Source organism: Coturnix japonica, chromosome 4, assembly GCF_054131305.1.
Source record: "Coturnix japonica strain WE chromosome 4, WE-NBRP24, whole genome shotgun sequence".
NCBI classification, from domain to species: domain Eukaryota; kingdom Metazoa; phylum Chordata; class Aves; order Galliformes; family Phasianidae; genus Coturnix; species Coturnix japonica.
This window is the reverse complement of record NC_140666.1, coordinates 69,532,708-69,551,653: the sequence shown is the minus strand read 5'-3', so window position 1 is coordinate 69,551,653 and position 18,946 is coordinate 69,532,708. Positions and strand designations below refer to the sequence as shown.

Below are 18,946 nucleotides of genomic sequence, written 5' to 3'. Positions count from 1 at the left end.
CTAGCCAGCTGCATCTTCACCTCTGGCACAACTATGAAATAAATTATAGGCAGGATGATCACTCCCACTAATATGAGGAAAAAAAAAAAGAAAAAAAAAGAAAGACAGCAAATTTGAGCAACCTATTTTTCTAAAAGATCTACTTTCTGTGAACATCATGGTAGAAGACAGGTAAATATTCCTTTGGCTATCCTTCCAGCAGTATTGATGAATTTTAAGCTACTGTGGCAGACCTAGTAAGAATCAGGGTGAGAAAATCTGTTTTCCTGCATTTCAATTTGTTTTTATTCAGCTCATTCAGTAGGGATGCAGATATATATATGTATAACATAAAATAAAGCTGAATAAATAAGGCAGAAGCTACATGCATTGAGGTCCCAGGAGACATTGATTTTAGTCAAATTTTCTTGAAGTAAACATATTCTTGGTAGTAGCCTTCCCAGCCTCAGGCGAAAGCTTTCCCAGTTTTAAAATGCTTACCTCCAGTGAGCAAGATAAAAGTAGTACAGAAAATGTATCTCCTATAAGTATAAATTTGAATGAAACTTGAAACAATTACCTTATTTTTGAGCAAACCCCTTTTGTGAAAAGAAATTTACATACGGAGATTTAGATCTTTGGTTAACGACTTTCTGATACCATTTTTCAAGATCTTTTGTATCTTCCCCCCCCCCCCCCCCCCCCCAATTCTTTATCATACAGTCAACTATTCCTGTGTCAGATCTATTTTTTTTTTTCTTTTGACTGCCACTTTTCTATTTATTTATTATTTAATCACCCCAAATAATGCATGTGGAATTTAACTGCAGAAGCCATTAATATATGCTGCTTTTCAGTTTTCTACATATACCTTATGCAGGATTAGGTGGAGATTTTCTTGCACAGCAGTGAAAGATAGGATCGAAAATATGAAAGCTAGAGGTTCAAAAAATGAATGACAAAGAGTTATGGTTTTTGGTTTGTTTTTGGTTTTTTTTTGGTGTTGTTGTTTGAGTGCTAGTTTGTTGTATGGATTTTAACATGCATTTTAACTCCCTCATCCATAAATCTCAAACACTGTATCCTAATTTGAAGTTAAATTTCGACTTCATGCTTCCTGTTTTCAAGTTTCATGTCTCAACATCAAATTTACACTCCCAGATCCCTAATGTTTCTAACAACATTCTTTGCCACCAGAGTTTTTCAGACCTTTCAGATAGTCAGAAGTCTTCAAGTTAGCAAACCTCCAGTCTTCTACATAACAAGCAATCCAGGAGTGCACCCCCACCCGTAGGAGTGTGTACATGCCCTGACTGCCCATGGGCCCCAACACAGCAATACATAGTCATTGTATGACTCCTGTCATCCTCCCGCCCCCCCGCCCAGTTCTCCACCTCCCCCACCTCTCCAGCTCAGTTTTCTTGGAGAGAGAAAGGAGCTGTTTTCCTTTCACTACATTTCTCAGTGTAGACAACATATGGCTCAAAACTGTGAGGCAATCTGCTCTGAGTCTGGATGCACCTCAATAAAGTGCTTCATATTAAGTTTATAGATTTAATTCTCTGAGGAGAGCACAGAGAGAGATCTGGTTCATCCCACCTACAACCAACATAAGCCTGGTTCAATTGGCTTGAATGGATTATTTTTTATATAAAGGAAGAGGGGAAACAATTTGTACCTTCCTTTGCACATCCATATGTGGCTGATCATAATCCAGCCTCCTGTCTGTAATTCTTTCAGCTATGTACACATAAAGAAACATGAAACAGAAGGATCTCTTTCCCCTTGGACAAATTAAATCAATTCCCGTTTTGTGCTCGTGCTAATGCACTGCCACCTAGTGTGGAAAATCAATATAACAAACTCAGGGGAAAAAAAACCAAAAACAAAACAAACAACCCAGAGGTTTTACAACATGGCAGATGAAATGTATCATCCCCTCTTGAAATATTTCGAATACCTACAAATAACATTCACATCACAACATTAGTCATTCTTCTGTAAGGCAATGCAAATAAGCTCTTCTTTTCATAGAAAACTTCTTACTTGCTAGACAGCAATAGCTTCCATTGGAGCGTGCTCTGACAGGGCAGAAAAGCTCATCAGAACCCTCAGTCCATGTAGCTTCACTTGCAATAACTTTATAAAACTGAAGACAAAATTCTACAATATTTAGAGGCAGGAACCTCGTAGTAGAAAAGAACTTTGTAACTACCTCACCTCAAACATGATATCAAATTTATTATGTCAAGGCTTTATTCTCTAACTAAACGTACTGCATGTTATCAGATGGACTACAGGACCAGATATCAGGAACTCTGAGTTTTGCCTCTGCATCTACGTTATGTGAAGATCTTTTCTTATTTTTCAAGAATATTACTTTCCAGACAGCCTTTAACATTCTGCTGTTTTATGCCCTGTGCAATTATCTGCAATCCTGTTCAAGAGACACACAAAAAACACACACCTTGTTTTGCTTGGAGAAATTCTGCACTGATGAAGCTGCACACAAATAATGAGAGCCAACAGAACTAGTATGTCATTTTACAAAAGTTGCAAATTGGCTACAAGGATCATAAACACTTTCCTGTTTCTACAGTTTGCTGTAACCTCTGTACTACCACTGCTCAAATCAAGGGGTTTACTTACTCAAGTAACACTGTAATCTACTTTTTTTCCCCCTGGAATTATATCATAACAGTATGGTTGAGCTGATCCAATTATCCCATATGATCTGTACCACAACAAAACTCAGCTGTACCAATGTCTCTGAAAGTCCACTAGCAAGATTCTGCATCTTGATTAAAATACTTGTCATTCTTGTCTCTAACGTGGCAACAAGAGAATTTTTCTATCCAATCAGAATTGGAAGATAACCATTTTTAAAGAGAAACATGGTTAAGGAAAATCTTGTTTAAAAGATAAAACTCAGAAGGGAGAATATACAAAGACAGAATCACTTCAGCATAATTCTCTCTACTTGATTATACAACACATATATTGCATGCAGGATTTAGCACTACAGAAAATGATTTCTGGATATCTGTATATTGACAACTGTATGTAGCCTCTGTGTATATTCAAACTGAATGCAAAGACTTCAAGATGTTTTCAACTAAGACTGAACAGAAAACTCTTCATTTGTGTGAAGTAATCTAGGAATTATTTTGTGTGACAAATCATACAGTAAATAAAACTACTTTAACACTAACCATGCTAATAAGCACATAGGATCACTGAGATATTTATCTGCATAAGAATGTACGAAATAATGAAGGTCATACATAATAGGGCAATAACAACCTAATCATGTTAGATCAACCCTCCATTTCAGAAACTTTATTTTAAAAAAAGTGGTAACTTGCCAAGTGTTTAATGCTCGTCAATAATTTTACAAGGAAAAACATCTTTCATAAAGTGCTTTACTTATACTTGTTTCAAACCACCATAATATGATTCAGTCAGAATATTGAGTGAAGTTGTTATAGTTTAGCTTTAGCTAATGCCTTTTCTTTAAATATTTATTGATGTAATAAAATATATATTTTTAACTAAAGCAAATCATAACCTTAAGTAACCTTAAATGAAAAAAGAGTATTTACTGTGTTGCTATTTTGTTACTGTAATTCCATTGGTAGTCTACAAATAAAGGTAGGAAAAGGAACTGAAACATGCCAAAAACCCACATAGGCTTCTGATTCACATGGTCACACATAAATCAAATGAATTTATTTTAAAACATAAAGCAACTATGCAGAAAAGCTTGAAGCCGATGACACAGACATAAACAGAATTATTAGATCAAATAAATTCTGGAGAGGAACCTGAAGGAAGTCCTGAGAGGCTGCCCCATGGAGCTAAACTCCATGTAACACCAACTTAGGAACAAAAGGGACCTGCTAAAATACTATGGTTGCTCTTCCTCTGGAAAAAAAAAGTCTTTTACAGTGAGGGTAGTGAGGCACTGGAAGAGGTTACCTAGTGTGGTGGCTGATGTCCCTTTCCCTGGAGAATTCCAAGGCAAGGCTGGATAAGGACCTGAGCAACCTGATCTAGCTGTGGTGTCCCTATTAATTGCAGAGGAGTTGGACTAGATGGCCTTCAGAGGTCCCTTCCAACTCTAAGGATTCTATCCCTTCCACTCCTCTCTGTGAAGGACAAATCTGGAGGAAGCTCACGCATTCACACTTCTCTGTAACTCTCTGAGAAGCAAAGGACAACCAACTGTAGAGCTTTAAACACAGAATCACACAAGTTCTGTATAATATTTAATGTAGACAGAAGGGAACAGATAGTTAACACTATTATGACATGCAAACCTTCAATAAGTGGATGTAGGTGAAGTCATAACAAGGTATCAGTACTAATCCATCCAATTACCATGGTGGAAAATACATCATGTTAGCAAAACAAGCACTACCCCAGAGAATAACCTTCAATGAGTAAACATTTTAGCAGGTATAACTGTCAATTTCATTGATACTAAACTTGTTTTGACAACTTACAACAGTTATAAGACCTGTCTTAAGGTATTTTTATTATGCTTCTTCCCCAAAACAATATATGTATATTTATATTAAGTGTCAATCAACACAAGCTATACTTCTGTTTTAGTCTGCTGGTTAAAGAGATTTTTTTAACAGACAAAAAGACTCTGCAGACACATCACTCCAGCAATTTGCACTGGTGTGAGAAAAGTAAGAGGAACACCCACCAATTTTTGCATAATTCTAGTGAATATTCGATTCTGGTGTGTGGGGGGAAATAAAGAAATAAATAAAAATCAAGGAAATAAATTGTTTAAATATTTTAATACCTAACCACCTCACTATTCTGTTACAAATTCATTCAGCTGAACTGATTAAGCTATACTGATGTGAACAACTGGTCTACGCCTAAGATTGTTCAGTCCTGGACAGAACAGAGTTCATGACTTTAAATGTTTAGCAGTTTCTTTTATGCATAACACAACAGATAAAATAACAGAGTAGAAACCCATAATAAATTTAGCCTTTTGTCAGAAACTACAATCAAGATTACTGCAAGATTACCATTTTTCTTTTGCATGAATTATAGGGATAATTAAGAACATCATAAGACACACACCTACACTCCCTATAACAAGATTGGGGTGTCCACAAACTCCTTGGGCATGACAGCTCACTCTTGATAGCATATTTCCATTTTATTGAAGATGCACTACAATGGAAAATATGAAGGGTATGAAGTCTTCAAGCATCATGAAGAGGGAAAATGTTCTAATGTATCTTCTTTTCACCTTTTGTTAGTTTTCCATGGTGATGAAGCAGACATTGTGATAAAAGTCTTTCTATCCAGTGGAACAAAATTAAAATAAATCACAAATACAGCACCACAAATTCAAAACAGAAATTTCCCCTAAAGTGCAACATACTCTACAGTAAGTCATACAAGGTTTCTGACATTTCCTTGCTAGACCCTGAAAAGCTGTAGAAATTCACCACAGATCAGGCATACTTTAGGGATAAAGTATGAATTCATAAGTCAGTACTTGCAGATAGATTAATATAAAGCCAGGATAACCAATAAAAAGTACAAGAATTCAACATTGTTCACATTTGCTCTGTGATTTGTTGGTTAAGCCTTCAAATCTACCAAAAAATTGTTTTCAGTATATTTCTCATTGATCAAGTGACTCAAGCCATGCAAGGGGAAAAATGTAGAGGCTAAAAAGATCAAACAAAAGCACAGTGTTTAAGAAACTGAACACTAACAACAACATTAACATGGGAAATATCCCAAAGAAGTTTAAGGTGATATATCACAATCATATGTAGGCCTCTATAAATGACAATTAAAAAAAAATGGTTAAAGCTCTTAACAGTAACAATTTGCTGAATTTTTGAGATTTCTCTTTTCAAGTAAGAACTGATCAACCACTATAGTGCCTATATATATATATATGTATGTATATACACACACATATACATGTATATATGGAAAATACATTCTAGACCATAAGCATTGATTTGGAACTCAGTTTTAGTCTCATGCTATTCTCAAATATGACTAATTATGCAGTCCATTAAAAAGTAGCCTGACTACTGATTAAAAGACCGTATATTCTGAACACAGTGCATCTTCTAGAAGTTGAGAATATTTGCAGAAAATACAGCTAAACAAACCTCCAAGTTCCTTTAAATTTTTCACGCACTTTAAGTATACATAGATTGGCTTACATACAGTCATGTTGTCAATACTAACTATAAATCAAGTATTTTTACATACTTTCAAAAGCAAACTAAGTATTTTTCTTCTAATGTGTTTTTATTCCCTTCCTGTATTTCACACTCAAGCACAAAAAGTATTAGGATCAATTTTACAATATATGAAATTCACACCACTTAAGCAGCACCATCATAGAAGACCAAATAACACACAGTATCACTGAAAAAAATACTAGCCAGCTATAGTTTTCACCTTACTGGTTCCTTTAACCAGCAACCTGCCATTTTCACACATAACAATAACTGAAGTCTTTAGTTTCTATATATTTTGTGCTATTAAATGTTCATGTAACTAGATAGAAGGAAAAAACAAAAAAACGCAAAAAACACCACAGAATCACTGCCCAGGGATTTCTAGGCCCTGAAGCAGTCCTATGACGATGGTAGCTTGACAGGAGTCCTCTGAATACATTGCTTTTGTCTTTTCTGCTCATACTCACAGAAAGCATACGTGGCCACAAAAGATTTCCTCTCACAGTTGCCAGCTCTAAGGCCACTACAAGGCCAAAGAGCCAGCCCTAACTGCCCACCTGAAACTCCTACACTGCCCAGGAACCCACATCATGCTGCAGGGCCATCAACCCACACCACAGCAAAATTACAACAGGGACAGTATCCAGTTCCCCATAGCCAAGCAAAGCCTATCAAAAGCAAGGAGCCCTGTACATAATTTTGGCAGCGATGATCAACATAAAGTTCAGTCCTACAGTTATGTCACATCCCTCAGGCCAAAAATAGTAAAAACTTTGAATAAATCTAAATGTGCACTTGTGTGGAAAACACAGGTTTTATTCATCACCTCCATAGCAAGAGGATTTAGAAAGAAAGTGCTGTCAGAGCTCAGCCACCAAGGATATGATTAGACAGGCAACGTTTACCCTAATCTCTCCTACAGCAAGTGTTTTCTTCCTGTAATTAAATGTGATTACAGATGCAGTTATTTAGGGGCATAATTTCACCAATTTAGACACCAAACTACTTCCACTGCACATGAAAAATGCAATAAAATGATGTGAGTAAAAATGTGAGTGTTATTATGACTGGATGCCAGGTTGATCACTAAAGTTCATGTAAATCTATAAACTTGGTAGTCAATGGGGTAAAACTTCAGGAATTCCACATAATGAAAACCAGCACATTTCTGAAAGTTTGTATCTTTTAATCATATGGGATTACAGAATTATTCTGAAGCTGAAGGGTAGTGCTACTTGTTTGTTTGCTTTGTAAGTGGTTATTTTTTGGGGGGAGGGGAGTAAGGAAGAGAGGGGGAGTAATAGCTTGATGAGATAGCTTAATGAGATGAATTTTGTCTATAACATTTAGAAATGGTATATTCACTTATAACAACCCCAGACAAAATGGCAACATGATGAAAATTCACAGGAAAAAAAGAGAATGATCAGAGATTGATGTTTATGAATTAGAATAGCACTGAAACATGTTAATAAACACAGCTTTCTGATGAACTGCAAACAGAAAATTAAAGTCTGTGGATACAAGGAAAGAAAAAACTGCAAGCAGAACTACAAATTACATTTGTCCTTACACTTCTTTAGTTATTGTTTTTAATATGAGAAGCGTAATATATGGGTTACTCCAAAAAGCAGTGCTTTCTGTTTATTTCCACGGGAAGTAAAACAGATACAAAGAGTACAATACCATTCTTTGATAGGTCAAATTTTCAACTACGAAACAGTATTTTTCAACACTGTCATCACCATTAGCTATGGATTTTTGAGAGCAGTGAACAAGAGCCTGCATGCTGTACTCTTAAATATCTTCATTTTTGTCCAGAATATGGCTTTTCTTTCACATTGCTGTCACCACTATTGAAATACACCACCCACAGCCTCACTGTGCCCCTCTGTTGCCATCTGTCACACAGCAACAAAATGCAGTAGAATACTGGTGGGAAGATTCCATCTCTATTGCCACATCACCAACATCTGCCTCTGACCATCGAGGGCAACATAATAACCATAGGAGGCATTACTTCCAGAGCAGCTCTTCCATGAGTAGACATACCCACAGTTCTGTGAACTGGTGCCATGAATGCATGTCACTCAAAAGGATATGAAGCCAAAAATTCAAAAAAGAAAATGCTGGTGCAAACTCAGTTGAACCTATTTTTACCTTGAAATAATTCAGCTATGTATAATGCATTCTATTTTTTTTTTCTCCCTCAAGTCCAAGTAGCTTTGATAATATTGATCACACTTTTATAAGGCTGTATACTGCTATTTTTAAAATGGATTGAGTGATATTTAAATTCCTAAACATTGTGAAGAGACAAATATAGATGAAAAGGCAAGAATAGCCATGCCTCCACTTTGTTTTAGACTGGTTGAAAAGCCACAGTAGACATTAACAACAGAAATAGTAGCAGCTGTCTGCAAATAACAAAACGGAGAAGTGACTGCCTATAAATGGGTGACTATTAAGAGCTAAACAAAAGAAAATGTGTTTGTTAAGAAAAAAGACAGGGGAAAAAAAAAAAAAGTTGTTTAGCTATGTCTTTCTCTACTGTATTGTCTGCACATTACACTGCTTAAGTTATTGGCACTCTATTTTACAGACTTACTTTACCTGCTTTCTAACATTTTTGTAGCTCATTTTCACATTACTTTGTATTCATGAGTTTCAATGAAAATGAAAGGAATTTGGGTTATGGACCAGAAGCATTAAAGAACACTTCTACCTTAGCATAATGGATATTTATCATCCTTACGGTAGTTCTTCAAGTATGGTTGGTTTAGTTGGGGCTGATTAACAAGTAGAAAGAACAAGAACAAAAACTGTATGAGTTGCATTATGAAAAGAACAGGTATGCACACTTTCATAATGGCTATATATGCAATACTGGATCTTTTTAGGTTAAGTCATCTCTAAAATAGATTTCTCTATATACAAATATGGGTACCACTTTTTTTTTTTTTTTTTTTAATTGTACTTGTAGAAGACCAAGTTATATATTCAAAACTCTACAAGTTTCATTCATACTGTGATTTATCCTATTAAGGAGTACAGTTAGGAAAGCATATGTAGACTTCTCTGGCCTTTTGATATTAGACATATCATAAATTGGATTTTTTCAAAATCTTTTGCTAAATTCATGGTTTTTTTCTGAAATTAAGTATATCTGGAAAACAAAAACAAAACTGCCGGCCCTCTCAATAAGGCATAATAGCTTAGGTACATAATGGCCAAGTGCATACCACTATTGAACTTCTATCTTCTACAAGAGTTGCTCCCAGCCTGCTTAGAGCAGAGTGAGAAAAGCATATGAGTTCTTTAGATCCTCAGTCCTGGAGAAAACTGTGGAACAGAGGCAATTAGGTAAACAGAAAAACAATTGATAAAGGCAAAGCACTGGTGAAGAAGAGACAGATAGAAAAAAAAAAAATATATGGGTGACCTTAATAAGATTTTTACTCTGGAAATGCACGGTTTTATTTTTGTGGGAAAGGTTAAAAATTTTTTGAACATTTAAAATCATACTGACAAATAATATTGCACCAGACCACTTCAGTTCTTTCGTATTCCACCATATTTGCCTGAATGTTGACAAGCTCTTTTGGGCCCCCTTACCTTCCAAAGCTCTAACCCATGTGATACTTCCAAGTAGGTCCTTGAAGAAGACAAAAGTCATCTCTGATAAAGCCCCAGCAAGACATATTGCCCAGCTTCTTCTGTGTGAGATCCTGAACTCAACAATCCCATGAACAGTGTTGCCAAATTATACACCTATCAATACCTCTAACAACTCTTATACAAGAGACATTTATCAGTGAATACAGACATGCTTGCAGTAGAGTTTAGACATTACTAACTCGAAGTATATAAAACATTTACTGGTTAAAAAAAAAAAAAAAAAAAAAAAGCTGCTAGAATGATAGTACACAGTTTCCACGGAATTTACTGACATAGCCATAAATCTTGAAAGAACCTGCAAATATTCAAATTCAATAAAAAAAAAAAAAAAGAAAAGAAAGCAACTTCACTATTAACATAAGTTGCAAAAGTCTGTTTGCAACAAAACACAACAAGAGTCCCTGAGTACCAACCCTGCTGTCTCTCTGGGAATATTTGTTAACACTGCCAAAGAGTAAATCCCAGTAAAGATGACAGAAAGAAGGAAAAAAAAAAAAAACAAAAAAAAAAAACATCTGAACATGATAATTGATAAAACATACTGATTTCATTTCTGAATATCTCTTTGTGCTAATGCAAAAAGAACATCTGTATGTATTATGTACTGTAAAACTGAAACATGCTAAGTGAAGATCTGGACTATTTAATTCTATTAATAAGAATTAATGACAGTGTTGATTTCACTCTTTAGTTTTTCAGTCTTTTCATTCTTCCCCAAAGGAAATGTTCAGCATTTGACACATTAGTTATTCTTACAGCGTGCATTCACACTTTGGATAGAATTGCTTGTCTTTGCACTGAGTAATGTGTAGTTTAAAAGGTGTTGTAGAATCCATTCCAAAAGAAAGCTTTATTTTTTTTTTCCTATTCTATAATCCACTATTCTATAATCCACTTTGCTTTCCCAACTAAGTGCATATCCCTGAAAAGATAAAACAGGTCAGGCATATCATAGTCAAGTGCTACAAAGCAAACAGAATAAGCATGCAGCCCAGAGGCACGGCCACCACACAGAGGTGACAGTCTCTGAGAGACAGTAGTTCCTGCGCCTAATTTGCTCAGAGACCCTGCAATAGCATTCATGCTTATAGGGGAACAATGAGAAAGGGAACAAATGAATTTTGATCCGGCTACTACCAGTTGCAAAATGATGTTGAAGGAATAATTGTAACAGCCATAACTGACAGTGGTCCTGAAACAGCTTATGACCTCACAGGTACCCAGAGGGCAAAGAATTGGTAAATATTCTGATCCCAACCTTTGAATACTGTTTTGAGCAACTCTGGCAAGAACAGCACCAAGATAATATTCTACAACAATAAATAAATAAATAAATAAACACAATCATTTTAAAAGCCCTGTGTTCATCTTCTTGCTAGGAACATGGAAAACTCTTTGACACCACTGTGATATTTACAAGAGTGGTGAATTCCTGTAAGTATTTAGAGATGCAATTACATAAATGAGGTGACACCTTGCAGCAAGATGTACCCTTTCATCCAAATGTCTTCTGAAACTAAATCAACAAGCAGCAAATGTTTTCTTAACACATTCTGATAAAATGCAACCAAAACTGAATGGGATTAACAGCTACAAGTAACACAGGTAACACGAAAACTATAAATCATTGCTGCTTACCTCCTGCCAGGATTGTCTGTACTACAAACAATCAGGGCACCACATTATTACTCATATATTTTGAATCTCACTTGATGAGAAAGACTAGTGAGAGACTGTTTGGTGCTTCAGTCTCCATGAAGGTCCATCTTGCAACTGTGAATGGGTTCTGATTGCAAGCTACACATGCTGTTTATGACTAATTCCATTTAGCTTAGCATGAACCGCCTTCCCAGAAAATCCATCCTGACGCATTTGACTTAGTAAAGAAAAATAAGATTTGCCAGGTAATTTATCTATTTAAAATAATTTTCCACTAGACTTTCAGAGGCTCGGTTCATTAAAAAAATAAATAAATAAATAAATAAAAATAAATAAAAAATTCATGTTCCTGCTGCTTTAAGTAATCTATATCTAGTGATGAGAAATGACATAAAATCATCATCATCCTAACTTAGCAAGCAGATGTTATCTGGTATAGTGACTCAAGATTACTTCAACAGTAATCTGAAGCCTAACAACCCTCAACCAAATAATCATCCTGTGTTGTGGAAAAAAATCCCGTTGACCAAGGTCAGCTCATCTCTGTAACAGATTTACCTGACTCTGGCAATGGAGTGAAAAATCTGCAGACAGAAAATGAGGGGTAGCCCAGTCATATTACTCACTTCTCCTGCAGTAGCATACAGGATCCATCCAGCTGCTGATACAATGCTAAGTTGGCTGGGAACTACAGCAGGTACTACTGTGGTCCTGAGCAGAGATGAGGCAAAAATAGATGCAAATTACCTCACATACTTTCCTCCTGTGTGCATTTAGATGCTTGGCTTAACTTGCCATTATACTAACAGCACACCAAAAAGTGACTGCTTATTTCTGGTTACATTGTTTAGGCCATGCTCAGGATTACCTGAGCCTTGAATAGACCCTTCCTTTCTACCACATCTTTCCTCATGCACTTAGCCCTTCATCCTCAACATCTTAGAGAGGTGTCTGACTGGCTTTTCATTTCTAGAGATCTGTGTTTAAATGCAGAACTGTAGCAGGAAGAGGATAACACTAGTATTGTTGAACTCTCTCTTTGTGCAGTGCTCAGTGAATTCTTGTTCACTGCACAAATTCTTGTCACAGTATAATGAATTCAGTATTTGCTGTGAAGGAAAAAAAAAAAAAAATAAAAGCAGCAGCAAAATTACCAGTCATATCACACTGTGAAAGCAAATACATTGCAAAATATATTTGATAAGCAGTAATGTTTTAGTTTTAAATCATGAGGCTGGAACTTTTTTTTTTTTTTTTAAATGACAAACTTCCATACATAAATTCTGTTCTTGAACAGTAGATAACTAGAAGTTCATGTTACAATAAAGAAAAAATAAAATATGATTTGCTCATCCCACTGTTGAATGGCAAACATTTCACTGCAACCACTGTCATAAATCCTTGAAAATGCATGAAGTGATCTGACACCAATAAGCAGTTTTCCTCAAAAATATCACAAATCTAGCAAAGTCAGCTAACACTGGAACTTTGTTCCCAAGCAATGCACAAGAAGTACAAGTCTGAAACAATTATCAAAAATCAGTGTTTCCAATTCCAAATACCATAAGCTGCTTGTATCAAGATGTCTGTTACCTAGTATTGATCCCGGTACATAATACCCAGAACAGATAATAACCACCAACTTTACTTTTCAAATACTTTGCAATAGTACTAATTTTCAACTCCAAGCATCAAGGCAGTTCAGCGTTAATTAAAAATATAACTTCATTTTTATAAAAGCAGAATGCAAATATAATGATTAAAATCAAATCACAAGTTATTGTACTGAATTTTGCACACTTCCAGTCAACTGTAAAACTCAGTAGGTTCCTTCTACCATTTTTCAGTGCAGCACGGTTTTTTCACACCTGCTGCAGAGGAACTCAGCTGGTTTTTTTGCTTGTTTTTATTTATTTTTTTTTAATTGAAAAGCAGAATTTGTTCTAATTTCTTTTTCATTTCCCATTTAAAAAATAAAAAAATCAGTCCCTCAAACTGTCACATGATTGAAACTAAGACTGAAATTCCAAAGCTAATTTCAGTAGTCCAGATTATCTTACCAATTGATATAGTGAGATAAGATTTTCTCATAATATTAATTTATAAGCATACACTTTGATTCATCCCTCTATGTTTAGGGCATATATTTTGGAAGAACTGTGAGATAAATTAGTATATTATTATTTATTTCTAAGTAACATTAAAGTCAAACTGGTATTATAAAGCAGAATATCCCAAAGTTTTATATCAGTTCCCCAAAGTAACAGGACTATCTGAAGAAACACTAAATTTTCAAAGTCTTTGTGCAATAGTCCTTCCAGGATCAATGTTTTTAGATTCTGATACTGTCAGAAATCTAAAGCTTTCCTACATTGTACGTGTATTGCAGGGAGACTTGATGGATTGAATCACACTTCCCTCTAGCATTCCACAGAGATTCAGTACTCTTATTTTTCTTTCTGGCTTAGTCTTCTCTCTATTCCAAGCCTTGTTAGTTCCAAGTAAACTCATTTTATACACACAGTAAGGAATAACAAAAAGAAAGGAAGAGGAATGCATTGCACCTCAGACACTCCTTGTAGCAAAAGTACCACCAGATCAGCAACGATGCTGCTTGGCATCGCCACAGAAACCACCCTATGAATGGTTCTCCTGACAATGTTCCCTCAGAGTAGCTCAGGGTTACTTGCCAACCCACCATACCCAAGCTATCCCAGTGTGATGTTGAACTGAATTTGGGCTAGTGTATTCTTAGAGTGCTATGACCAAGAGGAAAAATATGTGCCAGAAGATCATGTAAATGTCAACAACAAAATTAGGAGACAAAGAAATAGAAATATCACATATAGAACAGGAACGCTGAGACAGAGTACAAGTTTTTTTCTGTGAAATATTACTGCATTCTTCTTAGAATACACATGTCAATTCAGAACAGGCAGCTTCCAGCTGAGCATGAGGCTCTCAGCACCCATAAGTCAGATTGCATAGCAGATGTTAAATGCAAAATCCGTTAAGACCAATTAGATTCTGCAGAAGAAAAAGACTATATAGTAATAGCGTACACAGACAATCCTGCGTTACACAACAGTATCAAGAGATACAGTGAAATGCAAAAGAAAGACAAAAGCTTTAAAATGCAAATTAGCCTTTCCTCACAAAAAGGTCTGACAACAGAAGGCCTGCTGAGCTGCCCGCAGCCATGTGAGGCAAGGTCTTCTCACTTCTGGTCTCCTATTCCATCTAGGTAGAACTTCTGTGAAGGCTATCACCTACTGCACACCAAGTAGCAATTAATTAATCAGTGGTCCTGTAGTGCAGCCCAAAACTGTAATGAAGCAAAAGAGCTTGGGCCTCTTTCCCAAACTGCATATGCACTTCATGTTGTATTAACAGAAGTAAATCACTCTTCTGCATACTAAGGTGAGAGCTTATGTAGCTTAGAGAAATGTATGTACATATCAGGCTCTGATTTTTATTTTTTGGAAGGAATTACGTAGCCTGAGAATGACTATTTCTGTACTTGTCAGGATATGCTGCCAAAACCTGAAACACAGTCTCAAATAAGCCCCAGTTCTTGAATTGGAATTAAGCTGCAACAACTAATCCATTCATGGATACTAAGCAGTCTAAAAATTTAAAGTAAAACATGTAGTATAGGTAAATTTAATCAGCCACAAGAGTTAAGAAACTAATTTCTATTTTTTAAAGAAGTGAGATGGTCTTTTCAACTCAAAATACCTGATTAAGTTAGAGACATACTAGAAACAGAATTGAAATCTATTCCCGAAGTAGAGATTAAAGTCCACCTTTGGTTTCAGGTGTTCCTTAGTAGCTCTCAGAAATCTATTCATATTCCAAGGAAATGAGTGGAAAGCATATATCCTCATGTATTTTTTCCAAACACTTTCAGAGTCATCTACAAGTCCTCAGGAGAAGCGATCCAAGAAGAAGAGGACTGAGTGGCTGCCACAGATTCACAGACAAACAACTATCTGCTGGTTGCAGATGCTCATGCTGTGTATGAAGCTCTGGTTTTATGAGTAAGTGAAGGAATATAGTCCTCACAAGCACTCTTGGAAAGACTACAGCCAGTAACCCTGATCTGTCCTCTCATGCCAGCATGGAACAGCAAGGCAGGTTCACATGGTTTTCTGCCAATTTGACAAATTCCTACGCAGGAGTTGAGCAAAACCACAACAAGGACTCAGTCCACTTAGGGATTTCATAATAAACTATTATTTCTATCAGAGGGTTCCCATCAGTTGGACACTTAGATAGAAAATCTGTTAAAACTACTTTAAAGGTTACCTAAAAAAGGTTTGTATGCTCCCCTTCTTTCTTCTTTTCAGCTTATGTTAGCTCAGCCAATTTTCACACCCAGAAGTAGGAAAAACAGTATTAGGCAAAACCAGAATTTTTGGGTTAAGTATCAAAAAATTAGCTACCTGCTTCACTTTTTATAACACAGTAAGCGGAAAGACTACAAATTAAAACAGAAACTGTTGTACAACATCCAATTCATCCTTGGCATTATTCCACATAAATCAGTAGTAATACACTGGAGATTAATTTGGAACACTGATCTGAATTAGAGCACTGTTCTACACAGCAGCTGCCTCATAACACACACACACATCATAACATAAAACATTTTAAGCATCTCAAATGCCCACAAATAATTATGCATCTAATAACCTATCCCTGAGCAAACAACGGGGGCTATGCCATAGTTTTGACGACAGCAAGGAACTTCTATTTTTAAGAATTAGTAGGTCTATCTTTTTTTTCTTCCCAGAATGGAGATTTAATTACTACATATTTTACACCACTTGGTCCACTCGCAAAGCTCCTCTAACAACTCAGTTTTTACATTTCCTAATTAGGTATGACCAACTTGCTAGGTTACACAATGGACGTCCAAAAACTCTTCTAAAGTAGTACTGAAGATAGATTTGAAGTTCTCAAGTTTGTTCAGCAAAGGGTAGTCACCACCTATATAACACACAACACCGTTAAGTATTTAATGAGTTTCTCCTCTGAATAGAAAACCGTTCACATTCACGGTGACTAGGTCCAGGAGCAGCGGGTCGTTGCTACTGGGGCTGATTATCGCATCTCTCCTGCCAAGGGACAGGTGATGCTGACAAACCGCTTAGGCAGTAGAGCCCACGAGAAGGCTCACGTACCCGGAGAACAGCTCTCCACTCGCAGGGATTACTCAACTCTCCAAGCACACCGCAAGGCTGACCTCTGCCTTTCAAAGGCGAACCGTGACCGGGGGCCAGTGTTTTCCATCCAGCTGCGCTTAATCATCCCGAACCCTGCCCTGAGAAACTGAAAGAATGCCACCCCTCCGGGGAACTTTCTCGTCTGCGAGAGACTCGCAACCCCCCGATGCTACGCAGAGCCAACGAACGTTGTTACCTACAGGCTGCGAACACTGCAGTTTCCGTGAGCTTTTCCCCCTTTCAGGCAGGCTTCTCGCCCCCTGGGCTCTCCCATCACCCAGCGGCAGCGTACCTGCTGTCAGAATCTCGCGTAGCCCGCAGCTAACGAGAGACGCAGTAGTAACATCACCCCCCCACACCCACACACTCCATCCCCCGCTGATCGGGGCCAGGACCCGGCGCGGCGTTCCACCCCGCACGGCCACCTCTGGGAGGAGGGGGGCAGCCCCGATATTCCCGTGTGTGCACGAGGGGGAGGCTCCGGCGGTCCCAGGGAACACTTACTGAAGAAGATGTACTCAGTGTAGCTGCTCCAGATCTTGTCGTCCCGGTACTGATTGATGAAGGCGGCTGTACCGGTGGAGTTGCAAGCCACCATGTGGAAGCCAGCCTCGGAGAGCCGATCGAAGGCTTGCTCTAGATAGGTGAACTTGAGGTAGAAGCGAGAAGTATACTTCTCGGGGGGGCGGTCGGGGTCGCGGCTCTCGTTTAGGGTCTCACCGAAGACCTCCTTGGCCAGGGCGATCCTGCCGCACACCATGATTCGGGCGACGCGGCGGAACTTGGCATCCGCCTGGTTGTCCCGGACCGTGGTATAGGAGCCGCGGTAGCCCACCGTGAGGAATCCCGAGCGCTTGTCCAGGCCGGCCCGTTGCAGCCGGTCGCTGCTGCCCTGCGAGGTGCTGTCCTCCAGGTCGCTTTGACAGCCCTCGTCGTTGAGCGAACTCTGCTTAGTGACCTTGGGCGAGAGCAGCTTCACCAGGTCGCCCAGCTGGAAGTATTCTGCTTCCCGCAGGAGCCGTTCCTTCTCGGGGAAGTGCTCGGGCAGTGCCAGCTGCTTGTCCCGCAGGTAATCCAGCACGTACCTAAAGAGGAAGCCGTCGCGGTCGATGAAGAAACGCGCCCGGCTGTCCCTGGGCAGCTGGCGAGCCGCCGCTGGGCCGCCCCGGCACGGCGAGAACATGGTGGCCAGCGTGCTGTCCGGGACGCTGAGCAGCGTGGAGTGCCTCGTCACGTAGACCTGGCCCCCCACGTTCAGTTCTACCACCTCGGGGAACGGCGAGCCCGACGGCCCCGACACCATATCGCTGATGGGCAGGATGCTGCCGCCCGCCTCCTTCAAAGCCATGGCTGCGAGCGGGCGGCCGCGAAGGAGGGTCTCCCTCCTAAAAAAGGCAGCCTGATGCCTTCCTCCCTCCCCTCCACCCACCCCACCTCTCCTCCTCCTTCCCCCACCGCCCGCCGCGCCCGGAAGCGCCCGGACAGAGCTGCCTCTCCTGCCGCTCTCCGGCACCGCACCGCGGCTCCGGGATGTGCGGCTCCAGTCCTCTCCTCGCGGAGCCCTTCACTACCCCGCGGCAGGACGGGCCCGGCCCCGCGTTGCACTGCGCTCCGCCCGATGGTAACGGGGGCCACTGAGTACCGCGCTGCTCAGCGCCGAGCGGCCGCCGGAGCCGGCTGCCACTCGGCAGAGCGCTGTCGGGCGCGGCCCAGGAGAGAGCCAAGCCCCTACCCCGGCTCCTCCCCCTCTCCTCGGCTGGTGGCTTTTTCGGTTCGCTTTGGATGTTATTTATTTATTTATTTTTCCCCACTTAAATTCCTCCTAGCCTCCCCCCTCTGCCTCTCTTATTCTGCTGCTCTGGTCGGTGCTTGCGGAGTTTTATCGCCACAGTGATGGACATGTATCCAGAAGTAGCATCCCACAGGGTATATGCATAACATTTTTCACTGCGTGTCAACACACCTTTATGGGGAGGAAAGGGGAAGAATTTAACTGGGAGCGTCACAGCAGCTGTGCCAAAGCATAGGTCTAACAGACCACACCAGGATGCAACACCACCTTAGCTGTCCTGCTGCTCCCCTGTACACAGCACGCACCAAGCTTTGTTCTCAGTTCAGTGTGGCAGGAGCTCAGTGAGCTCTTTGGCTTGACAATGGCATTGG

At 39.1% G+C, this 18,946-nt stretch overlaps 1 protein-coding gene across 1 annotated transcript in view; it reads right to left on the bottom strand.

Annotated features, from left to right (window-relative positions):
- KCTD8 (potassium channel tetramerization domain containing 8) overlaps nt 1–18,484 on the bottom strand; it is an 84,272-nt gene extending 65,788 nt beyond the window's left edge. The window contains exon 1 of the mRNA XM_015862459.3: nt 17,288–18,484. Coding sequence (XP_015717945.1) covers nt 17,288–18,131 — 844 coding nt within the window. The 5' untranslated portion in view covers nt 18,132–18,484. The remainder of the gene's footprint in view (nt 1–17,287) is intronic.
- Nucleotides 18,485–18,946: the final 462 nt, after the last annotated feature.